Consider the following 14,443-nt stretch of genomic DNA (forward strand, 5'->3'; position numbering starts at 1 on the left):
TTCCTTACTTTCCTATTTAGAAATTTTCTTTAATTTCTGTTAAAGTTGTAAAATCTCTAAACAATTCATAATATCCTCAGGTTCAGCTGAAAAAAATGTTTAAAAATAATTGAAACAACCTGCATTTAATTTTATACAAGTTACAACATTTAAAAAAAACAGTTTTAAAACTAATTCTTGGGAATTTAAATCTTTGCAAAGTACACTAACTGAGCAGAGAAATACCACCTGTTTTCAGATAGAAATTGGAGTGAAGCTGACATGAATTAAATTGAGGTTATCCACACTTTATATTTTTAAATTGTTTTATTTATAGGCATTTCTGTACAATGATTGAATGTTCTCAGTCCTATTCAGCTGACAGGCATTTAAAAAGGACTACTTCATAAATTCAAAAGAAGAACAATACAATTAATCATGCAATTAAGTTCATGAGTCATTAAAAGTCCTTTGTCATTCAAGCAGTGACCTGATTTCTTATCGCTGAAAGCACCACAATTCTTTTTAAAGTGCTGAATTTGATAACGTCACTTGACCTACTCATATTATTTGAAAAGACTTCTGAATATGTGTTCAAGTTCCTTAAAAAATTACTTCACTTTCATGACGAGCAAGTGCTGGCGGTAGTGTTGTTCCACATGGGCCTGGAAAATAATATCTGTAAAGACAAACATATACCATCAATTAAACCAATTTATCTCCTGGGACAACAGGTGGAGGAGTGACAGGAAGGCATGATTGGATTTGAAGGATGCAACAAACAAGGATACAGTGGAAAGGGTTTTTGGAGACTGATGGTAGAGAAGAAGCTTACAAAAGGAAAGAAGACTAGGTGAATCAGATTGTGAAAAGGAGATACAGGGAAGGGATTAGATCTTAGATTGGAGATAAATGCAAACAAGGTTGTAGGTAATTTAAGACCAGGAACCAACATTTCCTGCAAGAATAGCAATCAGACAGGAGCAGTCATCAAGGATGAGATCTGCATGCATCTACTAGACAAGTAGTAAGGAGAGGGTTGATGGCAATTAGAGATCAAATGGAGTCAAGCAAAGAAAAGGCTAATGAGTACTTGATATGTGTTTGGAACAAGGAAGTGGGTGCCACCAAATTCATGATAAAACAGAAGGGTCATACATAGGTCATAGGATTGAGTGGTACTTATTACAGAATTTGTAAAAGTGCTCTTTAGTAAAGTGCTTAAAGTTGACAAATCGCCAAGACTGTATGCGCCCAAGCATGCTGAGAGAAGTAAGAATGGAGGTACTGGTCACAACCTTCCAATCCTCCTTCGATATGAAGGTGATTCCAGAGAACTGCAAATGTTATTGCCCACGTTCAGCAAAGAAACAAGAATCAACCCAGCAACCATAAGCTAATCAATTTCACCTCAATTGGGGGAAAACCTTTAGAAATAATAATCTGTGGCAAAATGAACAGTCACTTGGACAAGTATGGATTAATTAAGGAAAGTAAACAGAATTTTGTTAAAGGCACATTACATTTAACTACTAACATAAAAACAAAAGACAATGCATGTTAGAAATCTTAAAATAAATTTCTGAGAAATATTCAACAAGCCTGGCTGCATCTGTGATACAAGGTCATCTACCTGATATATTCATTTTCTTTAACCATTAGTGCTGACCAGCTGTTTCCAGAACTTTCTGTTTTTACATTCTATGTAACTATGTTGATTGAGATTTTTGATGAGGTAACAGAAAGGTTGATATTTGTGTGAATGTCTGCACACTACTGATTTCCCGACCAGAGGAAATACGTTTTCTGTACCTACCCATTGAGTACTCAACATCTGGATTTTGTCCTCCATTCTTTGTGGAGCCTTGCATCACCCCCTCCTGAACATGTGCTGCTGTTTTGTGAGTTCGAAATCCTAATCTCATCAAACTATTGAGAATCACATCATCTTACATTTACAACTTGGATAATGGCACTGGCAATTGTGGTGCTGGAAAAGCACAGCCGGTCAGGCAGCATCTCAGAAGTAGGAGAGTCGACATTTCAAGCTGGGTGGCACAGTGGTTAGTACTGCTGCCTCACAGCGCCAGAGACCTGGGTTCAATTCCCACCTCGAGTGTCTGTGTGGAGTTTACACATTCTCCGCATGTCTGCGTGGGTTTCCTCCGGGTGCTCCGGTTTCCTCCCACAGTCCAAAGATGTGCAGGTCAGGTGAATTGGCCATGCTAAATTGCCCGTGGTGTTAGGTGAAGGGTAAATGTAGGGGAAAGGGTCTGGGTGGCTTGCTCTTCGGAGACTCGGTGTGAACTTGTTGGGCTGAAGGGCCTGTTTCCACACTGTAAGTAATCTAGTCTAATCTAATCTTAAACTCTTCATCAGCAATGCTCGAAATGTCGACTCTCCTGCTCCTTGGATGCTGCCTGACTGGCTGTACTTTTCCAGTACCACACTCTTTGAGCCTGATCTCCAGCACCTGCAGTCTTCACTTTCCTCATGGCATTGGAAGTCAATTATCCAAATTTGCTGAAGATACAAATTAGGCAGTATTGTAGACTGTAGATGATAGCATACGAATACAAAGGGATACTGACAGACTTGGTGAATGAGCAAAAGTGCAGCAGATGGAATTCAACATAAGCAAGTTTGGCGGGTTTGTGGGCTACCATGATGCCAAGGGGTCTGAGTCGTCTGGCAGTCATTTCCGAGATGTCTTTGATGTAGGGGAGAGTGGCTAGGGTTTCTGGACGTGTTTTGTCTGCTTGTTTGGGTTTGTTGCTGAGAAATCGGCGGACTGTGTTCATTGGGTACCCACCAACACACAAAAACAGCAGCTAATGAACTTGAACAGACAATGAGCAAAACTAACGTCATTTATAAAATATCGTGCAAGGACTGCAACAAACAATACATTGGACAAACAGGCAGAAAACTAGCCACCAGGATACATGAACACCAACTAGCCACAAAAAGACATGACCCTCTCTCACTAGTATCCTCACATACTGATGCGGAAGGACATCACTTCGACTGGGACAATACATCCATCCTAGGACGAGCCAAACAAAGACATGCATGAGAATTCCTAGAAGCATGGCATTCCAACCGGAACTCTATCAACAAACACGTCAAGTTAGACCCCATCTACCAAGCCCTGAGAAAAGGAACCGGAAGTGACTTCACCACTGGAAATAACATCACCAAAGGAAATGACATCACCAACCCAAAGAAACCCAAACATATAAACAGAAAGCAGGAAGTTTCAGGATTGCTTCGCATGACGTCCACTGAAGATGTTACCTAGTAAGGTAATAAAACGTCTGGAAATGAACCTTTCAGTTTAGCGAGCAAACCTACATCCAAAATCTATAGGACTGGAATACACAGAGGCAAAAGTTACACGTCAGAAAACCCTGTTTAGAATACACGAGCAGATCTGGGCATCACACTTTAGGAAGGGTCTTGGAGGAGTATTGATCTTGGAGGAAGTACAACTTAGGCTTATAAGAATGATATCTGGACCTGAGGATTAAGTTATAAATTATGAAGAGAGATTATACAAATTAGGTGTTTTCTGTAGAATTTAGAAGTCTAAGGGGTAATCTGATCAAAGTCTTCAAGATAGCAACAGGAAAAGGCGGTGCAGATAACATTAAACTAATTTCACTGGTTGGAGATTCTAAAACCAGGGGGCAGAGTCTGAAAATTAGGGCTAGACTGTTCAGGAGAGACGATTGGAAGCATTTCTACACACAGGGGGTGGTAGAGGTTTGTAACTCTCTTCCACAAACAGCAGCTATGCTAGATCAGTTGTTAAAGAACAGAAGAAACAAAGAACAATATGGCACAGGAACAGACCCTTTGGCTGTTCAAGCTTGCATCATCACATTTTGCCCTTCCATACCACGACTGTCTTCACTGACAGGATCTGTATCCTTCTATTCCCTCCCTATTCATGTATTCATCCCAGTGTTTCTCGAATGCTGCTATTGTGTCTGCTTCCACCACCTTCTCGAGCAGTATATTCCAGGCACTCACCACCCTTTGTGTGAAAAGCCTGCCTCGCACATCTCTTTTAAACTCTCCCCTCCCTGCCGCACCTTGAACCTGTACCCCCCAGTAACTGACCCCTTCAGCCTGGGAAAAACCCTCATACTTTCCACTCTATCCTTGCCTTTACAACCTTATAACCTTCTATCAGGTTGCCCTTGAACCTCCTGCATTCCAGTGAAAACAAACCCATTGTATCCAACCTTCTTTCATAGATAAAATCCCCCAGACCAGGCAACATCCTGGTAAAACTTTTCTGCACCTTCTCCAAAGCATCCACATCCTTCTGGTAGTATGGTGACCAGAACTGTCTGCAATATTCCAGGTGTGGCCCAACTAAAGTTCTATAAAGCTGCAGCATAACTTGCCTAACCTTACACCAATGCCCCTTCCAATGAAGGTAAGTATGCCAAGGCCTTTTTTACTACTTTATCCACCTGTGCTGCCATTTTTAGTGATGTGTGAACCTGTATATTCAGATCCCTCTGCATTGTAATACTCTTCAGGGTTCTGCCATTCACTGTATAAGTTCCACCAGTACCTGATTTTCCAAAATGCATCACCTCACACTTGACTGGATTAAACTCCATCTGTCATTTTTCTGCCATAACCTCCAACTGATCCATATCCTGCTGTATCCTCTGACAATCCTTCTCACCGTTGTATCTTCTGATAATCCTCCACACTATCCTAACTAGTAGTTAATTTAAAATTAAGAGATAAGATAGATTTTTGTTAAGCAAAGGTATTGAGAGATATGGGTCAAAGGCATATGGGTTAGGCTACAAATCAGCCATGATCTCATTAAATGGCGGAACATGCTCAAGGGACTGAATGACCTATTCCTGTTCCTATATTCTACAGAAGCAAAGCAATCATGCCATTGCCTGGACAGGACGGACTCCCTTCATCCTAGTAGACTAAAACACGAACATGCTTAGCAAAGATATAGCGCTGGATTAATTGACATACCTGAATTTTGTGGTGGCATCTGTGACAACAGTATTGAACTCTGCTACTGGCACACCCCTTGCAGCTACTTGGGGAGCAAACAATGCTGCAGGATAAACGATTGACGAGGTCCCAACCTTGAAAAGAAAATGTAGAACATCTGGTTAAGCAAACTTCCCTGCACTGTATGAAACTGGGGCAAGACTAATTTGCTGTAGAAGATTTCATAAGACAAAATGAGTCACCGACTGAACGTGATGCCTGACTCAAGACTGAAACTCTGTAGCTTGGAATCAGACATCAACTCAGCAACATCTCATCAAAAACAGTGCCATGCCTCCAAAAAGATACAAGACTCAAACTCAGACATTTATGGTACAAAAGGTGGCCATTTGGTTCATCATGTAGATGCAGTCAACAAAGATCTAACTATATCAATACCATTTTCCAGATTTTTGAGGTGGCAAACAACTGCAGGTAGGCAGGACCAACAGGTAGTCACCAGGATCTTTTGTCCTGCTGAAGTGGTTGGTGGAAAAAAAGGTTTGAGAATAGCAAATGTAGTGCAAATTAGAAATAAAATACGCCATCTAATCTGCCAAAAACACAACACTAACATTGAGTCCTCTCTGTTGCACCAGTAGGTTTTATTTAAATCATTTCCTACATGAGCCATCTTTATAGCCAAAGTGAGATTGCCAAATTCAAGAAATACTGTCATCAATCCACATCGAGCAATGGTTGAAACCCTTCAAAACCATTTCATTTGGAATTTTTACAATTGTAATGAAAAAGTAAAGAATCTCAGTCAGGCTGGATTCAAATTCAGATCTTAACTGGTGGAAAGAGAAACAACAATTCCCCAATTAAACAGTTTCCAACTGTTTTCTTATTGGAATATCAGTGCTAAACATTAGACATAGAACCTTTGCTGGAAGTTAGGAGCAGAGTGGGTCTCACATGGGTTCTGAATAACACTTATCGGAGCGGAAATGTTAACTTTATTTCTCTCTCTACAAATACTGCCAGACCAGCCGAGTTTCTCTAGCACTTAGCATTTGACCACACGATATAGGGTATTTTGTGTACCAATGAAAACTTTGGTATTGCACAGGAACTTGTACTCTGATAGAGATAAAAATATTGCATTGAACATTTTGACCCTACAAGTTATAATTGACAAGTTTGTATGAATCCGATCAGTCCACAATGTTGGATGCATTATGTCACAAACAATGACAACTGAGAGAAGATAAGAAGGAAGAAGTTCAGCCATTATTGCACTACAAGCAGAGAAACCTTGTGGGGCAAATTGACCTATGCTTATTTCTTACGTTATCAATGTAAGCTAAACCAACCTCAGTGTGATACTTCTCCATTGCCTCCATGATTATTTATCTCAGGCTAGCCAGTGTAATCACCAATTGTGGCTTTTTTTTTTGTTTCAGAAAGCATTTCAGATGAGACTCTCCGTAAAAATTAATGTCAGCCTGAGTTGGATGGATAATCTGTGACTCCAGAAAATCAGCTAGTGGCAGATGTTTAAACAAGTGGGGAAGGGAAAACTTGCAGACTTGCAGCCACAGGAATTTGCAGCATTGATATTAATCCTTGGCTTGCTAATTAAACACTGGACTCGAAATGTTGCTGCCCAAACATAAAATGAGGACATGTGATACTATAACTGGCAACTTTGAAATTGGTAATACAAGTGGTTAATGGCTTCAGTTTTGTGACTATAATACTTGACTGTCCATTTTAAACTGGATTTCAAATGATGGAGTGTAACTTCTTGATACTGGTCAAGTTTCTTTCATCCCCTTCTAAAGGCATTCACTCCTTGTAGATTTTTCAGTCATTATTTTTGTCACGTGTGGTCAGTATTCATACGAGCTTTTGGTGTAAAATGTTTGCTGGCTACCTGCTTCAGGGCCAATACCATTTAGTAATTAGAATCCTCACTGTGAAGTACTGGGGTAAACGGCAGCATTGCTTTTGCTGCTCAATTAAGCTGTTAACCTTGCCCTTTAAGTTGGTTTCAGGGTCAGAGGGCAGAGCACTTAGGCAGCAGCATGGATTTGTCAAGGCCAAGTCAAGTTTGTTTCAAAACGTTCACCTTGCTGAAGAGGTCACTATTGCAGGGTCCAAGAATATTAAAAACTTTCAGAAGGCATTTAATAACACTCCACACAAGATCATTAGGAAAAGTGGAAGCCCACGGAAATGAAGGCAACTTATTGCCATGGACAGGGATTTGTTTAGGAAGTAGTTAACAGGAAGAAAAATGCACATCTGCCCTCAACGGCAGAATGAAGTGCATGACGCCTCCTGAGAATTCGGTACATTGAGCAATATATTGCACCACATTCACCGGATAAATCTACTAAGCCTCCAGGGAAGTATACAAAATATACATCTTGGAAATAAAACTTAGAGACATTGTTTAGAACAGAAGATGAGGGCATTGAAATATCAGTGATATATGTAGCATGATCAGTTTGATTCATAGAATCGCTACAGTGTGGAAGCATGCCATTCGGCCTACCAAGTCCACACTGTCCCTTCGAAAAGAATCTCACGCAGACGCACACCCCTACCCTGTCCTTGTAACCCTCCATTACCCTTGCTAATCCACCTAACCTGCAAATCCCTGGACACTAGGGAAATTTAACATGGCCAATCCACCTAACCTGCATATCTTTGAACTAGGGGGGAAACCTGAGCACTTGATGAAAACCCACACAGACACGGGGAGAATGTGCAAACTCGACACAAACAGTCCCCCAAAGGTGGAATTGAACCAGAGTCCCTGGTACTATTTTGTTGCAGTGCTAACCACTGAGCCATTGTGCTGCTAAAGAATTATATTTTGCACTTTGCATCTTAGGTTCTGGGTGAGATAAAAAAATGAGGTTTCTGCTACTGCATATGTAAGATATTTAAATTTCCTTTCCTGTTCAATAGTTAGCCAGTCAGAGAAATAAAGCTTTATTTAAAGTTATTTCATCAGATAGTATAATTGCATAATTTCATGTTATGTTTGTTTGTCATTGAGTTTTGCTTTTAAAACAAGCACTGCAAGAATTGGCACAAATATTCATTTCTAGGATAAGCCAGCTACATGTTGTGCCACTGAAAAGTACAATAGACACTGACCATCGTGTGTTGATACTGGATAAAGTGAGATTCTCCATAAGGAAGAAACATCAGGGAATTTAATTGGATTTCCATAAACAGGCAGTTTGAAACACAAGCATTTCAATAAAGGGCATTTTTGAAAGACCAAGTTATGTTACAGTCCCTTTTAGTAAAAGATGGAAGGAAAAGTCTGATCCTACAGTATTTAAACTTTTTAGGTAACTGCAAATTAGAAATGCAAACAATAAATTAGTGTAAAAGGGTTAGTTAAATTCCTTGAATAAATGTTTGTAGGCATTGAAAGTGGCTCAATGCATCATGAGGGAAGATGAAGCAATAAATGTTGTAAACAATATCTTTAAAGGATGACTAGCACAGGAGGGGGGGGTCAAAGGAAGGTTGTAGAAGGAGAGGTAAGGACTGGGGAGAGACAAGCAATTGAAGCTTAAGCGCAGACGTAGATAGTTTGAACAAATATTTATATCCAAAGATCAAGAGAAGAATGTCATTGACCTCTCCTCTGATCACAGCCATAATTAAAAAAGCAACTAGGCCCCACATGAAAGCCAGATTTGGAGCAGTGTCTGGTGTCTCCTACATGTATATTACAAGAGCTCCAGATAAACATTGCTTGTACTCCTGAACACAAGACCCCTTTTTGACATGCTACCAGTTTATTGGGTCAAACATAAGCCATTTGCTCTTGCACTTGTTGATGGACGTTAGTACAAGAAAACATGGACTCAACGTTCTAATTGAGTGTGGATCACATTAAGAAAACAATAGCTTAAGAAGCTATATACTTACTATAAGACAAAGGTCACAGATCTCAAGCTCCTTGTTCACTTCCATCAGGATATCAGAATCTAAAGTCTCTCCAAACCACACCACATGTGGACGAAGTAGACCATTACAACCAAATTCTTCACACCTTAAGGAATAATACAAAAAAATTAAACTCTTCAACCCAACAATTCTTTAGCGTTATATAGTAGTTCACCTCTTCCGATCTGGACCAACAAAGATTAGACAAAAAAAATCCCTACTTACATCTGCAGGAGTTTGCCGGTTGGATTTGCCTTCATAGCAGAAACAGTCTAGTAAGCCGTAGCAATGGCTATGGGTGGGGGTACAGGAGGGTTTGTGTGTCAGAGAGCGTGAACAAAATGTCAGAGTGTTTGGCGCGGATGCTCAGTGGTGATGCGTTGGCTTTATGGTCAGTAAGAAGTTAGAGATTTTAATCTTCCTAACATATTCTGACCAACTACTAAGTCAGTTGGAACCTTATGAAATCTCTGAAGCTAACACAGAGTTGGACATATTTATAGGGAGTTCCAGTCTGGTCAGTGCATTAGAACTTCCGTAAGGTCCCAATATATATCTTTCAGGGTATGCCTGGTCTCCGACTATCCAATTCTGGAAGATCCGGGCCATAGTTCTTTTTTGCTCCACTTGTAGGGAAGAACTATTCCGCACTCTCAACAGATTGTTCGCATCAACTTCCAGAAGACCCTGGTAATCACTGCCACAAATTAACAGATGGAAACCCCGAAAGGGGAGAGCAGAATAGGGACAGAACTCCTGGCCAATCCTTTCGTGACATCCTACTGCGTCACGACAAAGTCCAGCCTTTAGAAACAACTACATGAAACTACTTTCTCCTTCTACAGTAGCACTATGTTCCACTGATCCATCTGTAACATGAGGTTGCATTTGTACAGAAAAATAAATTAACATAGGAACATTTTGAGTCAAGGAAAAGCTTTATATTTGTGTTTAATGCTTCATGTGCACAATTGTATATTCTTAGTTTATTTAATCTGCTGGGAAAGGTTAAATGATCTTCAACAGCACTCACTATCTATATAGCACTCTGTAGGTGGTAGAGAAGGTACAAAGTTAAGGAAAAGAATAACAAAGACTGTCAAGAAGGCAAGAGTGATGAAAACAGTGAGTCTTCAGTAAATATTTGAAGATGGGAACATGGTACAGAAATTTCCTGAGGAAGGGACTGAACCCATTGAAGGATGGTTACTTTTATGGTGTGGAAAGCCCAATTAGGCTGTGGGTGGTGGACTAAAACATGCAGAGAAAGAGTGTATGCTATATCACAACTTGTTAACTTGAGTCAATTTACTGTTTCTCAAAGATAACTCTTCCTTGCCTTAATTTTTATCCTCCCTAGATCATGTACCTTTTGCCAGCAAACTAGCCAAGCAATTGATACACAGGCCTCTGTCAATTCCATTCTCCAGGTATGCAGAAGCAACATATGCTTTGCCTTCCTTGCAGAATAAACAGATGTTATAATCTTGCTACACAGCAAAGTGAACTATGGCAGTGCTCCAGCAGGATATTGAAAACATTAGATCAAGTTTAAACCAGAAATTTCAATGCAATTCATTTTGAAACGTTCTGAAGTATGACAAGATGGCATAGAAATTCAAGTTGTTCTATGCCAATTCTAAATATGATGCAGAAAAGCAGGGAAACCATTTGAGGTGGTTGGATTTTCTTGTCAATTAGTTTGATGAATTCTTCCCTGGAGGAACAGTATTTGCAATAACTTAATAGCTTGGTGTTTGTTTTGTATAAAAGCAGTTAATACACAGGTACACCAAGTGATTAGGAATGCAAACGGAATGTTGCCATTTACTACAAGGGAAATAAATGAGTAAAAAAAGTAGTAAGTATTGCTACAGCTATATAGGGCCTTAATGAGATCACATCTGGAGTATGGTGTGTCCAGTTTTTTTTCTAAATAACGTCACTGCACTAGAAAGAGTTCAGAAAAGATTCACTTAACTGATTCCTGGGATACAGAGATTAGCTTATGAGGAATGGTTGAGCAGATTGGCCCTATACACATTGGAATTCAGAAGTGATTTTTTTTTGAAACACAAGATCCTGAGAGCATTGACAGGGTAGATGTTGAGAACATTTCTAGTATCTAGAACTATGAACATAATTTAAAAATTAGTGATCGCCCATTTAAGACTAAGGAAATAATTCTTCTCAGTGGGGTTGAAGTCTGTAGAATTCTCTTCCACAGTAAAGAGTGGAGCCTAAGTCATTGAACATATTTAAGGTGAGGCAGATAGATTGTTGATGACAGGGGTATCAAAGGTTTTGTGGGGAAGAGAGGAAAGTGGAGTTAAAGTCAAGATCAGATCAAGAGTCATCTAATCAAGTGACAAAGTCTGCTTGAGGAGCCCAATGACCTACTCCTGTTTTAATTCTTCTGTTGCATACAGTTAGATTGTGAATAGCAATGGGTCCTCTGATCAACATGTCAAGATACAAATGTATTTACCTGGGAAGATCTTCAACTGGAATTTTGGCATCTTCTGTGTCAGGATCTGGCGCACTAGAAATAAATGAGACAAATGTAAATACACATATTACAGCAACATTTTCAGTATCCTTCAAATACCGTACCACACAGAATTTTAATGCACATGTGCCAAATTTACATCTCATCTTTGCTTCCTGTAAATAGGTTTGACTCAGATTTCCAAAGAAATTATTTGTTGATCTTTATTTCACCTCACAAAAGTGAGATCACTAATTCATTATTCAGGACAGTGCTGGCATTCTCTTTTTAAAAAATCATGAATTGGACACAACATGCTCAAGATTGGAAAAGGATTTCCAGTACTTGAGCTTGTTTTAATCTTTTATCTCTTCAGTTATGCTAGCAAAAGGTGGCATTCCAACCCTGAAGGAAGGCAAAGAGACCTTGAGGTGCAAGTTGATAGTTCCTTGCAAGTGGAGTCTCAGGTAAGTAAGATAGTGAAGAAGACATTGAAGTAGCTTTCCTTTATTGGTCAGAGTATTGAGTATAGGAGTTGGGAAGTCATATTGTGGCTGTACGGGACATTGGTTAGGCCACGTTTGGAATAGTGTGTGCAATTTTGGTCTCCCTCCTACAGGAAAGATGTTGTCAAACTTGAAAGGGTTAAGAAAGGATTTACAAGGATGTTGCCAGGGTTGAAGGGTTTAATTACATGGAGAGGGTGAAAAGGCTGGGGCTGTTTTCCCTGAAGCTTTGGAGGCTTATAGAGGTTTTTGCAAGGTTTGTAGCTCAGGTTGAGGTTTAGGGTGTAGGTTTGCTCGCTGAGCTGTAGGTTTGATATCCAGACGTTTCATTACCTGGCTAGGTAACATCATCAGTGGCGACCTCCAAGTGAAGCGAAGCTGTTGTCTCCTGCTTTCTATTTATATCTTTCTCCTGGATGGGGTTCCTGGGGTTTGTGGTGATGTCATTTCCTGTTCGTTTTCAGAGGGGTTGATAGATGGCATCTGGATCTATGCGTCTGTTTATGGCGTTGTGGTTGGAGTGCCAGGCCTCTAGGAATTCTCTGGCATGTCTTTGCTTAGCCTGTCCCAGGATAGATGTGTTGTCCCAGTCAAAATGGTGTTTTTTTTCATCCGTGTGTAGGGCTACGAGGGAGAGAGGGTCGTGTCTTTTTGTGGCTAGCTGGTGTTCGTGGAATTCCTAGAGGCCTGGCACTCCAACCACAATATCATAAACAAACACATAGATCTAGATGCCATCTATCAACCCCTCAGAAAACAAACAGGAAATGACATCACCACAAACCCCAGGAACCCCATCCAGGAGAAAGATATAAATAGAAAGCAGGAGACAACAGCTTTGCTTCACTTGGAGGTCACCACTGATGATGTTATCTAGCCAGGTAATGAAATGTCTGGATATCAAACCTACAGCTGAGTGAGCAAACCTACACCCTAAGCTTATAGAGGTTTATAAAATCATAAGGGGCATGGATAGTGTAAATCGACAAATTGTTTCCCTAGGTTGGGGAAGGGGGTTGGGGTCCAGAATTATAGGGCATAGGTTTAGGGTGAGAGGAGAAAGATTTAAATGTGACCAAAGGGGCAATGATTTCAAGCAAAAGGGTGGTGCGTGTATGGAATGATCTGCCAGAGGAAGTGATGGAAGCTGGTACAATTACAACATTTAAAAGGCATCTGGATGAGTACATGAATAGGAGGTGCTGGCAAATGGGACTAGATTAATTTAGGATATATGGTCGAGTTGGACCAACGGGTCTGTTTCTGTGCTGTACATTTCTATGACTCTAACTCTGACTGCAATTTGGGTTCCTAAGCTGCACTATGTTCAGCAGCTTCACAGAATTATCACAAGCATCTCAAAATTAGTTCAATTAAGTCATTACCCTTTTCCGGCTAAAGCTGGACAAATCGGACTCCTGTAATTCTCTGCTACATGTTTACAGTTTGTGCAGCGTGTTTTGAATAAACTGCCTAAAGGAACAAAATTAAATCTGTAAAACATCAAAAAAATTAAAGCATCAACTTAGAATTCTAGCAAAAAATTGAGACAACAGATTTAAAATCTGCTCCAAGTTAATGTTAGTTTTTTTGTCTCTTCCAATGAAACAGAATTGCAGTCAACGTAAATATCACAAGTCAGTTTACAGTGACTTAAGTCAGTACAACTACTAACAAGTGGGTTGATCCTCTTTCATAAGTTATTGCTCAATATCAACAGAAGCCTGTTGGAAGTAATCTGTTTCCTTGACACCAAGTAATTTCTCATTCTGGAATTTTTTTGGATTATAAAATGATGCATTATACAAACATAACTTTTGAGTTACATTTACCATTTTCAATCTGTAATTGATACTTTCTTTGCTGGTTTCAACCCAGTTTCCAAAAATACTGAATGTAGGCATTAAAAGTGCATAATCTTTGCTGAACCTGTGCCCTTTCACTTTATTGCAGCAGAGTCAATTGGCGATTTGCAATGGGTCTGCTTGAGGGATAACTCTGTATTAGTTAAGAGACTGAATAACAGACAGATCTCTTAGGGAAAGGTTGAAGTTCCAACGTTGAACTTTTATACAGGAGAAATTGAGGACTGCAGATGCTGGAGATCAGAGTCAAAAAGTGTGGCACTGGAAAAGCACAGCCAGTCAGGCAGTATCCAAGAAGCAGGAGAGTCGACGTTTCAAGTATAAGCTCTTCATCACATTCCTGAAGAAGGGCTTATGCTTGAAACGTTGACTTTCCTGAACTGTTATATAGCATACCCTAAAAATTATTATTTTCCGTGTGCAAGAAATTAGTTAAATTGCGGTTATTCCATTAATGGGTCGGTTTGTGTGAGCGTGGTATATATGCACAGGATGAAAGTATGAAGAATTTGGCCAATTTCTAATAATTTATCTACATAGGATAAATATTTCGGATATCACTTCCTTTGCACAATCTTTAAATCCTATTGGAAAGTTTATGGTCACGCTTTTCAGTCACTGTTTTTCATTATATGACTAAGATA

General features: G+C 39.8%; 1 protein-coding gene across 1 annotated transcript in view; it reads right to left on the reverse strand.

The window, feature by feature from the left end:
* Positions 1 to 287: 287 nt before the first annotated feature.
* The window catches only part of LOC122564326 (NAD-dependent protein deacylase sirtuin-5, mitochondrial), a 37,559-nt gene continuing 23,403 nt past the window's right edge, over positions 288 to 14,443 (reverse strand). Inside the window, exons 5-9 of the mRNA XM_043719040.2 lie at positions 13,320 to 13,407; positions 11,429 to 11,482; positions 8,923 to 9,046; positions 4,999 to 5,114; positions 288 to 658 (exon numbers count right to left, since the gene is read on the reverse strand). Coding sequence (XP_043574975.1) covers positions 583 to 658; positions 4,999 to 5,114; positions 8,923 to 9,046; positions 11,429 to 11,482; positions 13,320 to 13,407 — 458 coding nt within the window. The 3' untranslated portion in view covers positions 288 to 582. The remainder of the gene's footprint in view (positions 659 to 4,998; positions 5,115 to 8,922; positions 9,047 to 11,428; positions 11,483 to 13,319; positions 13,408 to 14,443) is intronic.

The sequence above is a fragment of the Chiloscyllium plagiosum genome, unplaced genomic scaffold, assembly GCF_037043375.1.
Source record: "Chiloscyllium plagiosum isolate Xiang-an unplaced genomic scaffold, Cpla_swu_hap1 HiC_scaffold_34, whole genome shotgun sequence".
In the NCBI taxonomy this organism is placed as follows: domain Eukaryota; kingdom Metazoa; phylum Chordata; class Chondrichthyes; order Orectolobiformes; family Hemiscylliidae; genus Chiloscyllium; species Chiloscyllium plagiosum.